Below are 21,654 nucleotides of genomic sequence, written 5' to 3'. Positions count from 1 at the left end.
CCCGAAGTTCTTGGATTAGAAACTCCCTTTACAAAGCTCAGGGAGTTCAGTACCAAACCACTTCAGATCTTAGAAATAAATTAGCCACTGCAATGTTTATCCTGTACGGCAAGTAAACAGATCTGTCAAGTTACACTTTATGAAATGTATAGATTGGGATACGTAAATTAGTGCAAATGAAGTGTGGGCTGAACAGTTTGAAACAGACAACACAAAGACTGTGGGGTCCAGATAGTGGTGTTTGGAGGGGGGCTCTGTTAGGTAAACAGCAGCTAGAAGACACATACAGTGAGTGAGGATTCAGACAGTGGAAACTGAAGGAAGTCATCATTGCACAGAAATCTTGATTTGAATGAGGGTGTGTGTGATGAAGAGGATGTCAGACAGAGCAGCACCTCCAGCCACAGATGTGTCTCCTCTAATATCATTTGGTTTCTTGCATAGTTCTTGTGTTTCTTTGGCCTGAGAGAGGCCTCCAATCATCCTGAATTGCTCCAGTAGTATTCCATTTGAACACTAAACTTGGTAACTTTGCAAATATTTCTCTAATATCAATTGCCACAATGCTCCAGCAGTCTTGTAAGGTGGTAGCACAGGTAGAGGGGAACGTTTTCATTGTCCAGAGGTATTCATCTGCAATCTCACTGTCCAGTAGGAGCCCCTCCTCTCTGCTCAAACGCCTCTAGCTCTCGCTTGTACCAATCAGGAGCCTCTGGGCCATTGTTTCCAGTTGGCTGGTGATCATAACCGTAGGCGACCGTTAGCTCCTCGTCTTTTTGCACAGCCCTCAAGGTTCGGATGCACTTGATTGGCCCAAAACGAGGATGGACAAACCTGTGCAAACCCAGGATAAACACACATGCACAAAGTCAGGCAAGAAACACAACTTTGTGATTTCATTGTGAGATATGACATTGTGGTACCGTGACGTCTGTCATGGTACCACAAGTTAGAGGCTTAGTATATTACTGGGTCTCGAGGCAAATCTTTTGAACATTTTTGGTGTAGGAAAGGTGATATGAGACAGGGCCGGAGGCAGGATGCACCATGGACATGGTCCTATTAGAATCACCCACTGCTCTAAGTGGCAGTGACTGAAAGTGTTGTTTAAAATAGTTTAAAGCTATCAAGTTAACTAAAGTAAACAGGTGCCTGAATTTATTCTCAAAGCATCTAACTTTGTGTTTTAGAGACTTCTACATTGTACTCTCAGATGGTGCGGCAGGCTAACACAAGGATAGAATAGATGGAGCTTCCACATGAATGGTTATTTTATTGAATGGGATGGCAAACGATGCTCTAAGCACCTGCTCCTGGAAAGAAACCTCGCTGGTTTACAAAGACGAACACGTAAATAAATAAATGTGTGCATGATGAGAGTAATGATGGTTGATTGATGACCCTGAACTCAGTGTTTACTCTACACAGATGAGATATAAGCTGCTAATGCTAATATTTGCTTATAAAAACAACTTTTACGGCAGAACAAAGAAATTTATAATTAATTAGGATTAATAATATGCACTTCCGCTGAAAGCTGCAGCCGTGTGTCCAAGTCGACAGCCGCAATAAGAAGTGCACTGAAAAGTGTGAACACGTGGTCGGGTCTGTCGTGCATCGTTTACAGTGGTGCCGAAAACCAGGACTGGGTCACGAGACCCGACCACGTGTTCACATTTTCAATATACTTCTTATTGCAGCTGTCCACTAACACACTGGGCTGCAGCTTTGTGCTACAGCCTACACACATCAACAACAACAGGACCCAGTTCATTCAGTTTTAAGCCAGCGAGGCATGATTGGGGATTGGCGTGATCAGGTGTGCCCGTCTCCCCTGCAGCCGCAGACCATGTAGTCAGAAACAGGCTCACTGCAGCCACTAACAGTGAAGAGTATTAAACTCTCACTAAATTATATATTTTCATCTCTGTGAACAAGTTTCTGGATTTCTTTTCTTTAATAAAACTAAGACTGAACTTTATTTTTCCATGTTTGGCAATGTTCACATTCTATTTAACTTGTTGCTTTTTAATGAAGCAGTCGAGTGACAAAAGCCTCAAATAGTTGTTTGAAATGAAAGTTGTTTGTTTAAAACAAAAATTACTGAAGGATTCATTGTGAATGACTTTGTTATCTAAGTAAAGTTGCAGCTTTCTGTCACTGTTTTGCTTCGATGGGGCGTGAATGTGTGGGGAATGATGAAAAAGTTTGAGAACCACTGATCTAGCTGAGGAAAAACACTTCTATTAAGAATAATTCCCTTTTGTATAACTCATCAAAGATTGCTTGATGTCTTCGGGAACAGTAACAACATTGGTGGTGCATGACTATAGAAAGTCTTCAGCTGGTGTGAGTGAGGTTATTTCTGTTCAATTTCTAATCACATCAGGCTTCTTTTTTTTAAATGTCAGACTCTGCTGGTCAACCTGTCAGCTTATACTCACGGGTCATATTTGCAGTTGGGGATGAAAGAGTGGTTTGCTTTATGACCAGAGACGCGCAGTATCTGTCCGTCTGGTCAAATGGCTGAGGGACGTCAATCACGGTATCCTCATCGAGTGAAATTGTGTTTCCATTCAGTGCCCAGTCCCTGCTGTCCACCTGATGAGTCACGGATAAAAACACAAAGAAAACACAAAGAAAACACAAGCGCATTTAATGGGGATAAAACTACAGGGTGGGCCATTTCTATGGATACAGCGTAATAACATGGGAATGGTTGGTGATATTAAAGTCCTGTTTGTGGCACATTAGTATATGTGAGGGGGCAAACTCCTCAAGATGGGCGGTGACCATGGTGACCATTTAGAAGTCAGCCATCTTGGATACAACTTTTGTTTTTTCAATAGGAAGAGGGCCATGTGACACATCAAACTTATGACAGAATAAAGTTACGTTGAAACCAAGCACACCATTGTTTTTCTTGTGACATTACCAATGAGTTATTTACAAGTTTCTCTTTGTTCACAGCCATTGACATGTCGAAGAGGTTAACACGTGAGGAGCGGATCGAAATTGTGTTGATATCTGGTGAACGCAGTAACCGTTGCATTGCAGCAGATTTCAATGCAAGACACCCTACGAGACCACCCATCTCCCATGCTACAGTTAGCAACCTGCTTGCTAAGTTTCGTGAAACTGGTTCAGTGTTGGATTTGCCAAAATGTGGACGCAAGGAAAACTGTCACTAATGAAGAAACATCAGTGGCTGTCCTAGCTTCATTCAGCAAGAGCCCACAGCGTAGCACTCGCCGCATGTCACTGGAGAGTGGCATTAGTCGAGCATCTCTTCGGCGGATATTAGCTACTCACAAATGGCACCCTTACAAACTCCAGCTGCTGCAGCATCTCAACGAGGATGACCCAGATCAGCACAGAATTTGCAGAATGGGCAAAACAAAAATTGGAACAGGACCCTCAGTTCACGCATAAGATTCAGTGATGAGGCAAACTTTTATGTGAATGGTGAAGTTAACAAACAAAACCACCACTATTGGTCTGACACTAACCCACATTGGATGGATCCCTCCAAGACTGTTGGAACAACAAAAGTGATGGTTTGGTGTGGTATATGGGGTACAACGATAGTGGGTCCATTCTTCATCAATAGAAACCTCGAGGCCACTGGATATTTGAAATTGCTACATGATGACTCTTAATGACCTTGGTGCGTTGTTTGTGGTCTGTGTTTCATACCTCAGAGTGGGTGATGCGTACTCCATTGTAAAAAGCCATCACAGTGTTGGCCTCAGCATCTGTCTTGGCGAAAAGTCCCTGTCCTGCTCCTCTGATTGTAGAGTCTGCCACAAACACTCTGACAAACAGAGGCAAGGGTAAGAAAATGAAATACTGACCACGAATTCAAGAGGAACAATGTGATTGGTCAGGATTCCTATAAAACGTATCTACCTTTGGCTCTCATAAGGATCTGGAAGCAGAGTATGGGTGGCGATACAGGTGGATGTGGATTTGTCATACGAGTACACAGGACCTGTAAAAGAAGATTGTCAGATTAGTGGGATTCTTTAACCACAGGCCTTTCTCCATGAAATACAAGTGGAACCATATTAACCAGGGCCACAGGAAATGACACGAGCATGGGTGGTGGACAGGACATGCAAGGCAGCATTGGTTAATGAGTGAAATGTAAAAAAACAAACAAACTTCAATTAGAATTAGGGCTGCCACAAACGATTATTTTGATAGTCGACTAGTCACCGATTATTTCTGCGATTAGTCGACTAATCAGATCATCATCCATTGGACGTAAAACGTACAGCTTATTGCACCAGTAGCATCTGCTCTTATATAACTATCATTAGCTTACAGCTTTAAGTGTTTAAGGTATGTGCTAACTAAAAATAAAGACAAGATGATAGTTTATTAAATGTTAATGAAATTTGCAGATTGTTTCGGTGAAGTTTAATAAACTCCTTGCCATCTAAAATATAACAGGACACCGGAGTATATTCTCCAGCATCTCACACTTCTGATAATCAGCTGTCTGCTTGACTTTTATTCAGCTGTGTAAAAACTATAACTTTAATCTCAGCCAAACCGATTTACTCAGGAACAAATAAAATACTAAAAAAAGCCAAACAATAACATTTTTAAGTTATCTAAGTGACTTATATATATTTAACTCGAGTAGCGAAAGACAGCGGTGGGTTTGAAAACGATTTGCCGGGAGTCCGGTGTTCTCACGGCTCTAGTTAGCCTAGCCCCCGGCTAGCTATCGAGCTAGTGGGTAACAGACGTCTCCGAAAACGTCGGAGCGCTTTTGAAAATATGTGGTGTCTTGATAAACTGAGCAGATATTTGAGGTTTACACAGCTACATTCTCGCCTGAAAATATGTTAAACGTTTATTTTGTGACCCAGAAAGAATAATAAGAGTAATATTAAAACTAACTAGCTGCCACCATTGTTGGAAACTGAGAAGGACCGTGCTATGAATTCTGGGACACAGCTTCTTCTTCTTCGGGGTTTAACAGCAGCTGGCATCCTTGTACATGCAGTGCTGCCATCTTCTGTTTCAGTCCGTTATTACACTCTTAAATCCTACTACTTATTCCTGCGTCTTTTGTGATCTTACAAAGCTTCAAACGACGTGTCGACTATTAAATCAGTCGTCGACGATTTTGATAGTTGACGTAATCATGACTAGTCGACTAATCATGGCAGCCCTAATTAGAATGATACCAAAGTGACAGTAATTCCTCTACATATGTCTCAGAACTGTTCAGTCACATTAGCCATCTTAAATAAACGGTTGCATCCATGGCTCCTGCTGGCTTTTGGCTCTTGAAACTAGCCTAAATATTAATAGTTGTTGTGTCTCACGTTTCTGGACACTGACCAGCTGAGAGAGGAGCAGCACTTAGTGATCACTTATGTGATCACATGATGTGAAGCAGTTAGTGTATAACTTAAAGCAGTTTTAATAAATCCTTTAGAACTTTAAGGGGAAACTTTCAAGAACATAAGATCAGCTCTTGTAGGTTTTAACACAGTTTCACAATTTGGCTCAACCGAAAACTTTCATATTAGCATACATGAACCGTGAACTTGGTTATATGTTAATCTTCTTAAACCTGGTAGGAGCAGAAAGTAAAGCTGTCCAGGCAGAGTGCAGCAAAATGCAAAGGAGAGACTTCCACACAGGAAGTACAAATTATGAAATGGGATGTTTTAGTCTGGTTCATTTGTCAAGCTGGCAAGTTATTAAACTGCTAAACAATTTAACAGCTTGCCCGTGCACATGATTGAGGTTTCTATCATCACGTTTCCAGTATATTACATTGTACTGAAACAATCCATGTCATCATGCATTATACCATAACACAGTTTCTTGATAATAAATGTATTATTATTTATTTACATCTATTCATGCTTTAGCCTTTTGCATCTTGAAAATCCAACATAATCAATTTTAGGAAAAGGGCAATTTCTTATTAAATGCATCAACTCCTGAACAAAAGTCTCGACAAACAAATACCAACTCAGCCTAAGTGGACGTTCGCATCACTCCTTACTATTGGGGCTGATTTCGAAGCGTGGTCTCCCAGTCTGGTTGGAGATGACAGCAGCAAGTTGGGCCTCAATGAGCTCCCCGTCCACAAAGCTTCCATATAGAGCCGTTCGGCCGTCAGGGTAGATATACGCTACAGAGTCACCAGTCATTTCCCCGTCCTCGTTTACCTCCCCAAACACACAGCCTCTGTCCTAGACGCACCACAGTACACGCCAACATGCACAATACACATGGTTAGAAATACTTCTGCTATGTTCTGTATAAGCAGAAGTTAGACAGTAAGCTGACTCACAGGGTAGTAGACCCAGCATTCCCCACAGCGGTTGTTGTCTTTGTACTGGCCCTTGAACATCAGGTGACCCTCGCCATCGAACTCCTGAGCAGGCCCATTAAGCTCTCCGTCCACATATGTCCCATTGAGGACGCCCCCATCTTCGTAGGTGTACACTCCTTGGCCCTGCAGAGCATCATCTACATAGAACCCCTCTAAAGTGCTGTGGGAGGGAAAAGAAGGACAACTGCAATTAAGATTTTTACATTTAAAGTCTAAATTCAACCTTCAAGGTGAATAGGGCCAGACGAAGGTTATTTATGTCTCCAGTATTTCTTTCTGAGGTTTGTCTAACTCAGGGGTGTCAAACTCAAATACACAGTGGGCCAAAATTCACAACTGGAACAAAGTCGTGGGCTAACGTTAATTCCTCCAGATATAAGAATTAATCTTTTCTTATGGACTCAAACATGTTTTGCTGAAAAACTGAATATGGAACAAGTAAAGTTTAATACTAAACAATATATATAAGCTGTATAATACCAGTAGGCCAGCTCTAATAGTAATTTGGTATGGCTTCGCGGGCCAAATGTAATTAGGCTGTGGGCCAAATTTGGCCCGTGGGCCAGAGTTTGACACCTATGGTCTAACTATTCCTTCTTATTCAGGACAAACTTTGATCCTGAAAAACAAACCCAGTGCTGACATTCTAAAAAGTACAACATAATATTATCATTATATCAGTCATATAATATCATTTATTAAAAAAGAACAAACAAAACTTTTTAAAATTTCTGTGGTATTGTTTTGAGAGAGGTAGTGGTGGTATGGCATAAAATAACTCATATTCTACAATTAAAACTAATATGGAAAAAAAATCTGCGGTAAAGTTATAAAAGTAAAGTTATAAAATATATATTCTGTAATTAAAGAGAGCATTTTTGATAAAACAGGCAATATATTTGAAAACAAGATCTGAGTCTACTTAACAGAAATACAAGAGTCAGATTCTGAGGTTAGAAATTGTAAACTGTATTCTTTACTGTTTATACGATGTGTACTGCAAGACTATTTTCAGGGTAGTTTTAAAAGGAAATTCCATCTGTGATGGTTTTATAATTACATTGGACAGGTTTGGTCACAGGTTTTCTCCCCACAAACAGACTGTGTTGGTATATCTGCAATGGTCCCATTAATAATCGCTCAATCATGTGTTGTACTGTATGTTTGGACTTGAAGGAGGAGAGTAGTTGTTTTCTTGTTTACTTCTGATGCCACTGCCTGTAATCCAGTAATGTTTGTAACTGTAATGCTCAAGAACTTTACTGTTTTTCTACTGAAAAGCACACATGCATTAACACAATATTAATAAGCAAGTCTCAAAACCTTCTATTGGCAAATAAATATGTAGCTTTGGAAAGGTGGAAAGCTGCAGTAACACAGATGTTCACTTATCACACAGCACACTATCACAATACCTGAGTCTGACTGCTCCTGCAGTGTTACACTCTTCTCCTGGGAGGAAACTGACTGCTGCTCAAAGCCATGTCCTCTGCTGTCACGAGCATAATCTTAATTTTCTTTTATTATTTCCAATATATCCACAATAATGAGGCGTTTGTCAGATAAATGCAGAACATACATCTTTCATATCTGACTGTGACAGCGGTCAGATATAGTAAATGTCAGATTTACGTCCTCATCAGTGATCCTAACAGATTATTTAAGTCCTTAGTTTGTTATGTTTACAGTACCTTCCATCAAAGAAGAAGAACTTGCCCTTGCCATTTTTCTCTCCATGGGTGAAATGTCCTTCAAAGCGATCACTGGACGAGTAGGTCACAGTGCAGAAACCATGGGGCTGACCATCTTCATCCAATGGACCTGAAAATTCACGCAGAAACAATGTTTCAGTGTGATGAGGATGTGTTTTTATAATGAAATCAGGTTATCTGAAATAGATCCCAGATAGGCCCATCCATTTGTTTTCATGGATCTACCACAAAATACTAAACAAAGCACGTTCAGCTGATTTAAACGAGTACTACAAATAAAGCCTGTAAAGGTTTCTGCTGAGGTCCTCAAGCGCCCTTCATAAACGCCTAAAGTACTTCCTGTATCTATTGTTACATTTTAGCCACGTCCCTCATGGAGCAGCATGACCCGTGGATGATTACAGAGGCACCGGGCTAAAAAGACATGTCAGTCTAAAGCTCTAATAATTTGTTTTTGGACACTTTTGCTAATAGTGACATCTCTATTTTTACTCTCTCTTGGTCTACTCCAACAACTTACTTGTTAACCTCTTGCTTTAACCGTTACATCCAAGCAAAACATCAGTTGTGATTTGTAAAGTATGAACCAAGGATGCCTAAAGTCTATTTAGCATAGATGGGTCATTATTTTCAAAATCCTCACAATAAACAAAGTATCCTTCAATGTTCCAGAAGTTCAGTGTAGGTTACATCAGGTGTTTCTTCAGTGGTGCTGACATAGCTCAGCAGAAACACTTGGTCGTTCCACACGGCGATAGAAATTAAACCCCAACTGATACAGGGTTTGTTTCTTTAAAGACTGATACTCATATTTGGTGATTTAGTAACCCAGGTTTCTAATATCACAGGTTTTGTGATAAGATCGTGACAATGCAAATTAAAAAGCAATGAAGTTGAAGAGCGCCCTCTGCTGGACAAACTGCAACATCAACACTCAAAGTTGTTGAGTGCTTCTCCCATCTCTTCTTTTTATTGGATTTATAGGTTCTTATCAGCCATCGATAATCCGGCAAACATATTATCAGCCTGCTGATAAACCAGTCAGGCTCTAATGCAATTAAACACCAAACACGGTTGTTTCTCTATGTTTAATTGCACTAAAGTTCCTTTCAAAGAAAACTCGAACAGAAGAATAATTTAATCAGTTCCAATTAGTTGTTAATGACACACGGAACCAGTTACAATATTTTACTGCAGTCAGGAAATGAAACGGCAATGCTGGTGACAAAACACCAACTAAAATCTATTTTATTACAAAAAGAAGTATCAGTGCGTCCCTGGAGTGGAAATAAAAGCTTCATTTACACGTGCTAATCAGACATCACTGACTGAGCTACACTCCCTGGAAATAAATAAATAAATTCAACAATAATAACTCGACACACTTTTAACCAACCACCAATCATCGTGTACTCAAGTAACAATAACATTTCTTAATATTTGTTATGTGAGAGTTTGGTTGACAGCATATTTGTACATAATTGTTACTCACTCACAGTGAGTATAGATAACTGAGATTACAGCAAATGAAACTAAGTTACAGCTAGAATGAGGCAAACAAACAGCAGTGCAACACGATACCGTTGTATTTGCAGAATTCAGTAGGCCAGACTTCCAACGTGCAAAGCAGTGCTGAGTCAGGGAAACGGGTTAAACCGTTTCAACCACTGAGACGAGGGGCAGTTATTTAGTCGGGTGGGTAGAAAGCCTTTACGACGGTGTTGGGCTTTTTAAACCTTCTGACTTCTTAAAACGTGTCCAGTCGGTTTCCTTTGAAAGGGCACTGTGATTAGCTCTGTGTGGCTGTGTGCTAACGGGGGCTTCGGGTCCGTAGCTTTCAGCGCTGTGTGCACCACAGCGGGGTTTCTCTTAGCCCGGGTCTCCTAACGCGACAGCACTACTTTAGTCCGACACCGTGAAATCTCAGTCCAGCCTCTGAACAAGGGAGAACCCGCGTGTGACGGTGGTGCTGGTTTAAAAACAAAGACGCGCAGTAAACGAGCGCAGCACTAAAACAAAAAGTAACATTTGGTGTCATTCTGCACTTCCTGCCCTGCTGACTGAACACAGCAGCCACGCTGGCAGCGGAGCACTAATACCCCACATGCCGCCCTCACGCGCCTGACCGGCGGGTCTCCTTGTCAAACAGAGGGCCTGGCGCTCCGAGCTACCGCGCAGGCCCGCCGACAGATCCACTCCTGAAGATTTGTTTAATGAGAATCGACACCACTCAGCCAAAGTGCTGAGAATACCTTCTCCGCAGTGCAAATGCAGTCGTTCACGCGTGCACGGCACAAATGGCAGAGGTCACGTACCTTCTACAACCTCTTCTACATTTTCATCGTCGCTGTCCATGCTGCAGGAGACCGCTGTGACCGACCCACGGCTTCGACTGCTTTTCCTGCCACCCATGTGGCGTCGTTTGGGGACGGTAACATGACAACCGGCGACACGTTTTTCACATGCCACACGTTTCGTGGGCATTTTCACTGAGCAGTAATTTGCACGGAAATATAGCGTGTTTAAAACTAGTAGGTTATTATTAAAAATAAGAAATCTCAACGAGCTTACTTTAATAAGAGTAAACAAACTGACAGTGCAACTAGATTCCCCCCAGTAGAGCCAAAATTTACATAAAGAATTTATGTAAACATTTAATGACATCTGTCGCTGCTCAAAGTGGGGTTTTCTACAAAAACCAGTGTTTCGAAATAACCATTATATAAGGTCACATTTTCTTCTTCTTTCTGCACTAAGAAGAAGAAAAGGTCATCTCACCCTAACCTTTTCTGTCACACCAGCATGTACTCCATTACTACATCTATGAACGTCCTGTGTGGTCTTCCTCTTCTCCTTGTGCCGGGCGACTTCATTGTCAACATCCATGTGCAAACTTGCTCAGCTTCATCTCCAAAGCAGTCCGCCTGAGCTGTCCCTCTGATGTGGTCATTTCTAATGTTGTCAATGCTGGTCACTCCCAGGGGAAAAGCCCTTCAGCTCTGCCACCTCTTTTTGTCAGTGGCATCACTTCCAAACCAAACATCATAACAGGTCCTACTGCCATCTTGTAAACCCACCATTCACTCTTACGCCTATCCTTCTGTAACAATCTCTTCATCACCTCTCTATAAAATGCCTCTTTACATGGTTGACTCCTGGTATTTCAACCCTTCCTCATTCCCTACATCTACTCCTTGCAGCTTCAGTGTTACACCTGCCTTCTTTGTACATCTTCATGAACACTTTCAACACTGTTTCTCTGCATGAAGCCCTACTGCTGCCCGCTGACGTCACCTCTCTAGCTTCTACTTCGTTGTATGGCTCATCAGCTTGATTTTCCTATAGCCGCATCCTTGTTGAAGATCAGTACCAGAACACTTCTTCTTCGTTCCTCAGGCATCCTTTCCAAAACTGTGTTAAATAATCTGGTTTAAAAGTCCACTGCCCTCTTTCTCAGACATCTCTATATCTCCACATGTAAATCATCAGGTCTCACTACCTTCCCACAGCCTTTTCCTAGCTGCCCTCACTTCCTCCTTATACTTCCTGATTCATTAACATCCCTTTATGTCATCCTCTTACTCTCATGTCCATACCTACCCAACACCTTCTCATTATCAATTTTCTTTCACCTACAAATCCACTAAAATCAACCAATCACCACTATCTCAAAACAAAGAATATGTGGTGAAAGTTTCCATACAGATGTAATCATTCATTTCTCAAACATTAAATACATACATTATATTTTGTCGTATCATTCACATACAATTGCAGTTTATACAGACTATGCCAGGGGTCAGCAACACCCAAAGAGCCATTTGGTAGAGTTGGATGTCTCGAGACTTTCCGTGGTCTTGGTCTCGACTGACTTTTGTCTCAGTCTTGCTGTCTCAGATCGACATAGTGGTCGGGAGATTTGGAGTCAACAGTAACAACGTAACGTTCAATAATGTGTCATGTGCCAAACATCAGCTCTAAGAGCCGTGCTTAGAGAGTACTTTGTTGTGAATCAGAAGAGTCGACTCCCATTGAGTGAGAGCCGGCTCCTCACTTAATTTCCTTTCGCTGCTCAGCTCTCACAGAGTGGCTCAGCTGTGCTCCAATCCCTCCATATTGTGGCCAATCACATGCGAGGATATAGGATAATATCATTATGTGAAAAACAGAGAGGGTGAGACTTTTTTGTCTCGGTCTCCCTCTGGTCTTGGTATTCTCTTGGTTTAGGCAGTCTTGACTACAAGTCTACCATTTGGACCCAGTTTCCACGGAAAAGAAAACACTGGGAGCCGCAAATACTTTTTGACATCTAAAATGAAGATAACACTGTTATTGTTATGCTTTGTATAAACGCCTGTATTGTGTTGCTTGTGAAATCAATGAAGTGCTACAGAGAAAATTAAATTTTATTTATGGAATGAACACATTTTGAACTCTTAAAAAATATAACAAAAAGGAAAGACAGCTGAAGGTCTCTCTTAAATGAATTAAAAAGCTGAACTTAAATTATTCATATACCGAACAAAAACTGTAGCGTTGAGCGGAATTTTGAAAGTAATTGGAAAAATTCACTCAACTGCTAAAAAAATGAAAAATAAATATTTGCAAAATATCTGTATAAATGTTTATTTTAAGTGGTTGACGTGTGTGGCGGGGCGTGGTCTGCACGCTACAGGGGAGGCGGACGCACCTGAGCGGCATCCGCAATCACGCCTCGCTGCCTTAAAGTGTGTGCTGTCTCTGCTGTTGTGTCGGGCTGTGAGCTGGAAAACTACCGCTGGCTGTGTGGCGGCAGCAACAATGTGTGAAAAGTGTTCAATAAAGAAAAAAGCATGTACATGCAAACATCGTTGGGTCTGCCATGGCGCACAGCGCGTGGTATACAGTGGCATGATAAATGAAGCTGGAGCCACTGTAATTAAGGACCATCACACTTTAATTGTTCAGTTCTGTGCATGCATTTATACATGTGCATATATGACTATGATATGCTGATGATAAATTAACAGCAGGTATTATTATTAGGCAAGTTTTAGCCAGGTTTTTCTTGTGGAGTGTTAGTGATAGAGTTCACAGAGAGCGCTGCCCACTCATGGCAGATCTTTAGCTGCACAAGAGTCACAGGACTTGCTTACTTGCAGAACTTGTGGGATGAGCTAAAGTCCCTTTGCCCCAGGAAGTCCCTCCTATTTGTTATGTAAAGCTGACTTTGTGTTTAGGAGCAAACTGTGAGGACGGCTGTTTTTTCCTAACAGTATGATGGAAGCGGACTCCCCTCTTTTGTTGGCTGCAGTGTCCCTGCTGTCAGTTCTGCACATGGGTAAGTAAAACACAGCAGCTTAATGGATGTTGTGCATATCAAGGTATTGTCCCAACTTAATAATAATGTGGGCGTGGTTTGCCACTCCTGTGTAGGTACTGTGCAACAGCAAGACAAGGCAAGTTTTACACTTAGCACTCCACTCATTTAGTGATCATCAGATCACATCTACGGATTTCCTCTTGTCAGCAGCTTGAACATGGTGTCCCACACAGAAAAGCACATACATTCTAAATGCAAACAATATCCTTATTATTTTAAATGTGTACATTTAACTTTATGCTAGTTTATTGATTTATACTGAGCAATCTCCACTTTTTGCACATATGTTGAGCAGTATATGTTGCCGTGTTTTATAGTATAGTATTCTTATAGTATTTTCAGACTTTGATTCTTGTGGGCCTTAAATGTGGCTTCAAGCGTTTCTTTGCCCAAAAAGGTTTAACTATCACCAGGCCAGTGTTAACCAGAATTCTTGATGCATTTTCTAATGTGGAATCATTCTGAGGAGAATGTCAAAAACACGATAATGCGAACACCACGGCTCACCATGAAGCTCAGAATATTCTTCTGGGTAGAATCTAGATTCTGTAGAGCATTTGGACAACTACGAATCTGCTTTGAGATAGAGGAGCTGAGAAGTGCCTGCTGTTCAACTGACACTTCATGGAGCTTGGTCAGTTTTATCATGGAGGTCTACAGAGAGAAGTTCATAGCTTGGATTTTGTTCCAATGTTCAATTTTATCCCTTGAAAACAAAATCTACAATTTATTAAACTGTGCAAAACAAATTAGGTGGCTAAAATAGGAAATATACTTGTGAATTATACAAAGAAAAATGTAAAGAAACCTCTGTCACTGTCTCCTCTCAGGCTACCTGGCTCGGCGGGTAGGAAGATCCAGGATGGCTTACAACATCGTACCGCCTGTTGTCACTGGACCTCCAGAATTTGAGAGGACCTTCCGTGCACAGTAAGAAGATCTGATTGTAATGCTATAGTCAAATGAACTGAAGGGTAAAACTAGTTTAAACAGACTACTTTAAAGTAGTCTGATTACAGAGTGATATGGGAGAGAATGCCTGAGGAATGGAGAAACAGTTTACTGGTACCATACCATGAAGTTATCCAAAGGAGTTTCTGAAGCTAGGTTAAGAAGAGCTCCACGGATGTCCTAACATTACCTGTGTTTGTTCTCAGTCAGAACTGTGTGGAGTTCTACCCTCTCTTCCTGGTGTCGATGTGGACCTGTGGTACCTTCTTCAGTGAGGTGATTGCAGCTGCAGGAGGGCTAGTGTACATGGTCGCTCGACAGATGTATTTCAGTGGATATATCACATCCCCCAAGAAAAGGTCTTTCATGATAATAAAATATCAAATACTTAAAAGCACATGGTGGCAGCGCTGACTTTAAAGTATCTGATGTTTGACCTATTACAGCACGCTGACTGAGTACTTTCTGGTTTGCAGGTTACCTGGCTTTATTCTGAATTTGGTTGTCCTCGGCATTCTGTCTCTGCTGGGGTCGATTGGAGTACTGCGTGGAATACTATACAAATACTTTCTTATCTAACTTTGAAAAATGTCATCAAACTGTGCAAACCAACAAATAAAGTTATTTGTATTTGGTAGAATTTTTTATAAAATTATTTTCCAATATTTATATTTTCAGTTCTTTATAGTTTAGAGTAGGTTTACATGTTCAGTTGTTGTTGTTTCTAAATTAGTTTCAGTGTTTGATTCAGTGCTGTATATTTTTCCTTATTATTATACTATGTGTGTATTTACGATTAACTTTTCAGTTTTACTTTTTGAGTTAACTATTTTCTTTCTCTATACTTTTAGCTTAGTTTTGATTCATTAATATAATCTTGGAACAAAGACATATAATAGCATAAATATATGTTATATTTAATTGTGTGACCATGGCCTGCATAGCTTATCTAAAACAGCATTTTCCAACTTCAAAAAAAGAAGTGTCTTTAAGCGATTTACCTTCAAGTGTGCAACACCTTAAGTGTTGTTTCCGGCAAGAACTCTGGTACAATGAAATAACTGCAAACAGTGAAAAAAAAGGGGAAAAAGATGAACTATTCTGATGCCGTTCTGTTGTTTGCAGGGTTGTACGGCGCCCCCTGGCGGCTGTGAGGTGCAAATGCCTGATAATATCCAATGAATTCTAGCACTGCCGAGAACATTCAAGCAGTGCTAAATTACGCTAGTCTTTAATTTTCCTATCGATATTTAGCGCTGCAACGTTTGTTTTTCACGTCGCTGGGTATGGGTCCTTTCATTTTACAGCTTATACCTAACTGCGTGTGGCAGCTAATTTTAAATAGCATCCGGCTAACGGTTATTAGCATAGCAGCAGCTAGTTAGCACCACACTGTTAGCACGGTGTGGTTTACTTTGGCCAGCTGGTCTCTTTGATCAGTTTTAAAAATATCCGTGGTTCACGTGACCTTTAGAAGGGTCAGATACCAGACAAACAAGCGGTCTTAGGGTTTAGCTGTTAGCATTATTAACGCTGTTGTAGGTACTGTCTTAGTCACGGCGCTGCACTGGTGTGCTGACAATAATAAACTTGTTAAAACGTGTTGTTATTATTATAGGTGTGGCAAAAGTGATGATTAAAAAGAATTGTGTGCACCGCATGACAACAAAATGTAAACGTTTACTGCCAAGTGACAGCAGAGGCAGCTGCCCAGAGCAGTTTTGCTAAACAGCATTTCATCATGTTGTGTAACATAAGTGTGAACAGCTGTACGGTCGTTTTCAAGCATGCGTAGCTTTTGCTACAAACAGTGGATAAGCTAGCTTACAGATATTTAACTGTCAAATGTTCCTGCAGTGTCCCGGAGAGTCGCAGCCCTGCATTCCAAAAAGGAAGACGAGTACTTCACCATGAGCTCAGAGGATGGTGAGACAACACACACCCCTCCACAGTGTGCATGTTCACTCTTTCCTGTGCCTGACGGCTCCGTTCGCCTGCTGCAGGTGACATGGAGAACCAGGCTGAGCTGGAAGAGAAGACCAGGCTCATCAACCAGGTGTTGGAGCTTCAGCACACTTTAGAGGGTAGGCACGTGCAGCCTCACAGCTGTTACCTGTTAAAATGGAAAATGAATGTTTTAAATATAAACTGTGAGGTTTCTTGTGGGGTGGCTTCGACTCGTGTTGCAGCTTCATGTCACGCTGGGATTTGTAGATGAAATTGTGCATTTACATTTTTAAAAGTTGCCCCTAACTTTACACTGTAGATGAGCTTTTAGTGGGAAGCATCAGAATGTTTATTTCTCTGTGTGAATGTTACTCATAAATGTGTCTGTACCAGCAGATACAGATTGATAACACGCAGGAACACTACATCACTCAGAGTGGATTTGAGCTGAAGTGCAGCTGTTTAGCCTCATTTTTAAACCAGCTTAGTTTGGCCCGTTGAACTCTGCACCGTCTGGCTGATAGTAGAAACTCATTCTGAGAGTTCTGGATGCAGTGTTTGAACATCAGTGGGTCGAAGTGACTTCAACACAACCCTACAGTCTCTGCAGAGTGGACAAAGTCCTTGGTGTTTCACGCCAAGTCAGTGGTCGATGGTGGCCTTACTTTCTGAATCAATACAAATCTTCTTATTATGGTTAAATCTAATTTCCCTGTTGCACGTGCAACACTGAGATGTGTTGTGTGAACAGACACACATTTATTTTATGTGTTTGGAGAGTGGAAAGATCAGGTGTGACAGAAATGAAGGAAACACAGAATAGGTGCATCTAACATAACAGTGTTTGCTGAACTATGAATGAGCTATAAATGTTTTTAATGGATTCTAGGATAATGATGACGTTTTAAACTGTAATGAATACGTTCACCACCCTTGTAGTTTCCACATTCCTGTATGGTTGACTGATGTTTTTGTTGACGTGTTCAGACCTGTCGGCCCGAGTCGATGCTGTAAAGGAAGAGAACCTGAAGCTGAAGTCGGAGAACCAGGTCCTGGGTCAGTACATTGAGAACCTCATGTCGGCTTCCAGTGTCTTTCAGACCACTGACACCAAGAGCAAACGAAAGTAAGGAGACCTTCAGAGAGGCCTGACCTAAATCCACCCCTCCACCGTCCCTAACAGAGCCCAGACCGTACCAGAGGACGGGACTCACGGACCCTTTAATACTGCTGAAACCTGAAACCGTTTCTGTCTCTAACATGTGCAAATAAGGGAATTTGTTGTTTTCGTAATGTGGCTGCAGTGGCCAGTGTTGCATTCATTAAAAGAGAATGTCCAGAAGAAAAAGAAGAAAGGGAGACCTGATCCAGAGCTGCACATTAATATTAAAGCTAACGAGCTGACACACACTGCAGCTCTGTGTCAGGAAGGACAGCTGGCCTGAATCCTCTTCTGATATCTGAGTGCCTGAAATCTGTGCAAGTCTACAGAAGGAAAACATGCTTCGCTAAGTTTGTCCCACATAATGAGTCCTATTTCATAAAGTACAGTTCTGTGAGAAGGTGTTTAGCACTTTCCTAATTTCTTATTTTCTTTGCATATTTGTTACAGATCATCAAAAGTTAGACTTTGAAATGAGTAAAATGTAGTTTTTAAATGATTGTTACACATGTTAAAGCTATGCCAACCAACCTATGTGGGAAAAGTAATCCCGACTTGATCCGATTGAGCGATGTGAGAGACTCGTTGCCACTGACAGCAGTTTTTGCACAACCAGTTATTTGGTCTTTGGGGGTAATAACCATAAGTAGGGACAGAAAGGTAGGTTTGTATCGTTTATTTCCCTTAAATAATCTAATAATCATTTAAAAACTACATTTTATATTTGTTCCGGTTATCTTTGTCTAATATGAACGCTTGTTTGATCTGAAACATGTAAGTGTGACAAATATGTAAAAGAATACGACCTCAGGAAGTTGCAGGAACACTTTTACACAACACTGTCAATCCCGTTTGTTTTTCTGGAATATCTAAATGATGAGATACGATTCGAGCAGCTGTCACCTGGTTAACTGTAACACCAACTCTGTGGACATCACAGTCAGTCAGTTATGTTTGCAAACTCGTGGCACACAAACAGGAAACCGGTGAGATAAATGGAACTCGACTTTCTAGAATCCTGTTGTGTAATCTGTTGATGTAAACAAAGAAACCAGACCCAAACAGTGTGTAAGATGGGCTTCCTGTTTAAGCGAGGATGAGTGCTTTGAGTTTCAGAAGACGTAAGAGCTCAGCTTTTGTGCCATGTTTATGTATTCAGACTTTGTTTTTTGGCATTTTGCACACATACAAAGTAAAGACAAAAGTGCAATCTTACACTGGCCTTGTGTGTACGAGCAAACAAGCTGAACTCGTGGTTAGCTTTCTACCTTTAGGAAGCCTGCCGAGGGGCAGCAGACAGGTCTTGTGAGCTGTACTGCATGTACGGTTTGGAGTCATTAAATAAATAATGGTTTGATTTTATGTGGCTATTCTGTGAGTGTGACAAAAGTCTCGGTGTTTTCATGTATTCGGTGCTCACAGATGTAAATCAGCGGAAACAAGAATAATAGATTAGCTTCCAGTCAGTGTGGTTAGTGTTACACCTCCTGCAGATCTTCTGACACAGGAAGGCATCACCGAAGAACTGAAACTGGATTCCAGTTGTCACAGTTCAGATGATGCTTTGAAAATACCGGTGACGTTACTGCTCCTGAACGCTGCACACAGACACACAAAAAGAAAACTTCCACACCACAGATGTTAAATTCTGTCTTCTGCTCTCGATACTCGTTAGTGAGGAGCTTGATCTAAGATGGGATTGACACACCTTGTTTTAATTCTGAGTCAGTGTTGCTGCCGTTGCTACAGCTCCAGCAGATCTTTGAATGGCTACTTTAGTTCCAAACTCCTGGTCTTTGTCATTTCAGCGTGATGTCACTTCCTCTTTCGTGCTGCTCAGGTTGGGATTAAACAACACTAGTGGCGCTGTTTGAGTTCACAGCTAAAACCATGATGTGTCATTTTGATTTGAGCCTGTGTGCGCTGATTGATGAACTTCTCTTTAACCATGCTGTATACTGTTTACATTTTGTTCGATTGCCAGTTTGACTCGGCAAGTCTTAGTTAAATAAAGTTACGATCTTTTCATGACGTTTCTAAGTGATATTTCTTGAGCTAACAATCTCTTTGTTTTATTTGCCGCTCACGGAGTCAAAGGTGCTCACCAGGACCTGATACCATCCATTATGCATTTAGCAGCTGCTGTATGAATAAGAACACACAGAAAGGTGGTCAAACTAAAAAACAAGGAAAGAAACAATTTTGGTATATTCAACTATATAATAATAACGAGAAGAAGAAGAATATATACAAATGATGACAAAGATGCGATTTAAAATCGTATCTTTGCTACAGCGTTACATCTGCATTGTAAGAGTTGAGTTGTTTTTATGGTTAACTTTGATTCTCTGGGTCTTTTCCTGTGTGTTATAACTTTTCGATATATTTTCATGTGCCTTATATTTGCTTTGTGACTGTGTGTCTTATTTTGAAATAAATATTTACACGTTACCATAGCGACCAGAGAGCATTAAGGGGCAGAGAGGAGGATGTTACTCTCAGTGTTGTTGGCGCATTTCAGGAGGACTAACAAAGTTACACAATTACAGTGAATTTGCATTTATTATTATATTTACAAGATACCACAGTTTTTATTTTGTTGTGTTTATCTGCAACACCTTAAAGGCCGGTCTGTGAAAATGTTGTCTGACATTAAAACGGTCCATGGCGCAAAAAAGGTCGGGGACCGCTGGTCTAAACAACACTGGATCATCTCGAGTTTCTCATGCTTGAATGGTTCATAGATTTATGCTAAGTGGCTTAACAAACAAACGATTTCTCTGGAAGTGGTCAGTTCAGGACTCGAGTGAAAGTGACCAGCATCAAACGCCACTATCCAAAGAAAGACCCTCAGAAAGCCTGGAGAACTGCTGCTCAAGACCAAAAAAGGCAATATTTAATTTTTGCAGATGTGAATTTAAAAATATTTTGCTCGGTTATATTTATATCAGCGGTGCTTTAGTATCATTGAGTCAGAAGAAACTACAGTGTGTGTATAGCTCTCAGGGAACTGATGCAGCTGCTACCTTCTGTGCATCCATACAGCATCAGACTGTGGATACAAACACTACATCAGAATCCTCTGCATGCTTTAATGCTGGATTTTGTTTACGTCAAGTAAAATATCGAGTGTCACCATACTTGGACAGCCTATAGGAATGGCCTGTATCAGATGATGAGATGAAACTTGACAACTCTGAGCATCAAACTAAAGAGTGCTGTCGCTGCAGGGGATTATTTGGACTTTGAAGAACCTGTTTTGCGTTTTTTCATGTAAACAAAGAGCTGAAATGAAATCCTTACAAGACAACTTGATACCAGATATTCTTTATTTGTAACAAAAATAGAATAGTGCAGTAATTTACTCAGTGAATAGCTCTGGTGTTGCATCAGTGAAACGTTTGAGCGGAGTGAATTTAAGCAGCTAATATGAGCCACCACTGTGGCCAATTTGGACACTTCCATCCATCCTTATTCACATAACAGGCAGTTTAGGCACATGTGAGTCTTTTATTGGACGTCCATGTCGACAAAGTCTTTGTGCAGCAGGTGGCGCACTAATCTGAGTGAGTTTCCTTCTTGTCTGTGGTCTTCAAACTTTAATGAGTATCTGACAGACAGAAAAAGAAAAGTGTTAAGCAAACCATAGCTGAAGAAAACCACACACAGCGTCCACTGACGCCACCACCTACCTCTTCCTGGCGTTTAGGTTAACAAGTAACACAAAAACTGAGCTTTGTAGATTGCAGGGAAACCTGCGCGCATGCATGCGGTATATGTTGGAACAACTTGGTGCACCTCAGATTAACTTCAGTCAGACTAGCTGCTGTGTGACTGAACGTCTGCATGCCACCACAAGCCCAGGTGTGAAAGTAACAGCGGAGCTCAATAAGGGCGTTTCGTCATATTTATTTTTTTCTATTATTTCTGTTCTTTCCAGTCTGACCTCATACTTGTCGTAGGACGAGAGTAAGAGGTCGGACCGGTTGTACAGCACGCCTGGTTTTCTACCTGATCTGTTTTTAATGAATATTCCTGTTTGATTTAACAGGAACTGAAGGTGGTCTGAAACCACAACATTGACTCTTTTCTTGTACTAGTTGAACTCTGTTTCCTGAGATGATGATCTTCTGTGGGAGTGGGGGTGCAGCCG

The 21,654-nt window shown here is 41.1% G+C and overlaps 4 protein-coding genes across 5 annotated transcripts in view; 2 read left to right on the top strand and 2 right to left on the bottom strand.

The window, feature by feature from the left end:
* Nucleotides 1-288: 288 nt before the first annotated feature.
* On the bottom strand, nt 289-10,503 carry setd7 (SET domain containing 7, histone lysine methyltransferase). The gene is given in 9 exon segments (XM_085184079.1): nt 289-834; nt 2,445-2,493; nt 2,496-2,601; nt 3,697-3,814; nt 3,910-3,991; nt 6,035-6,224; nt 6,326-6,527; nt 8,059-8,188; nt 10,395-10,503. Coding segments are annotated over 9 exon segments (1,167 nt in total). The 5' UTR covers nt 10,492-10,503; the 3' UTR covers nt 289-641.
* Nucleotides 10,399-15,157, top strand: mgst2 (microsomal glutathione S-transferase 2). 2 transcript variants are annotated; one of them, XM_085184387.1, is made up of 5 exons: nt 10,399-10,510; nt 13,335-13,399; nt 14,272-14,371; nt 14,599-14,751; nt 14,869-15,157. In XM_085184387.1, the coding sequence occupies exons 2-5, from the start codon at nt 13,336-13,338 to the stop codon at nt 14,969-14,971; spliced, it is 420 nt and encodes a 139-aa protein (XP_085040513.1). In that variant the 5' UTR covers nt 10,399-10,510; nt 13,335; the 3' UTR covers nt 14,972-15,157. The 2 variants fall into 2 exon arrangements, with proteins under 2 accessions (XP_085040513.1, XP_085040509.1); XM_085184383.1 differs by lacking the exon at nt 10,399-10,510 and having other exon boundaries at nt 13,076-13,399.
* Nucleotides 15,158-15,529: 372 nt separating this feature from the next.
* On the top strand, nt 15,530-19,532 carry LOC146524080 (short coiled-coil protein B-like). The gene is made up of 4 exons (XM_085184393.1): nt 15,530-15,676; nt 16,250-16,318; nt 16,396-16,476; nt 17,327-19,532. Exons 2-4 carry the CDS (start codon nt 16,303-16,305, stop codon nt 17,467-17,469), a joined length of 240 nt encoding a protein of 79 aa, XP_085040519.1. The 5' UTR covers nt 15,530-15,676; nt 16,250-16,302; the 3' UTR covers nt 17,470-19,532.
* LOC146524079 (alpha-1,3-mannosyl-glycoprotein 4-beta-N-acetylglucosaminyltransferase B) overlaps nt 16,560-21,654 on the bottom strand; it is a 32,567-nt gene continuing 27,472 nt past the window's right edge. The window contains exon 15 of the mRNA XM_085184059.1: nt 16,560-21,111. Coding sequence (XP_085040185.1) covers nt 21,094-21,111 — 18 coding nt within the window. The 3' untranslated portion in view covers nt 16,560-21,093. The remainder of the gene's footprint in view (nt 21,112-21,654) is intronic.

Source organism: Neolamprologus multifasciatus, chromosome 2 (assembly GCF_963576455.1).
Source record: "Neolamprologus multifasciatus chromosome 2, fNeoMul1.2, whole genome shotgun sequence".
NCBI classification, from domain to species: domain Eukaryota; kingdom Metazoa; phylum Chordata; class Actinopteri; order Cichliformes; family Cichlidae; genus Neolamprologus; species Neolamprologus multifasciatus.
This window is presented reverse-complemented; position numbering and strand designations above follow the sequence as displayed.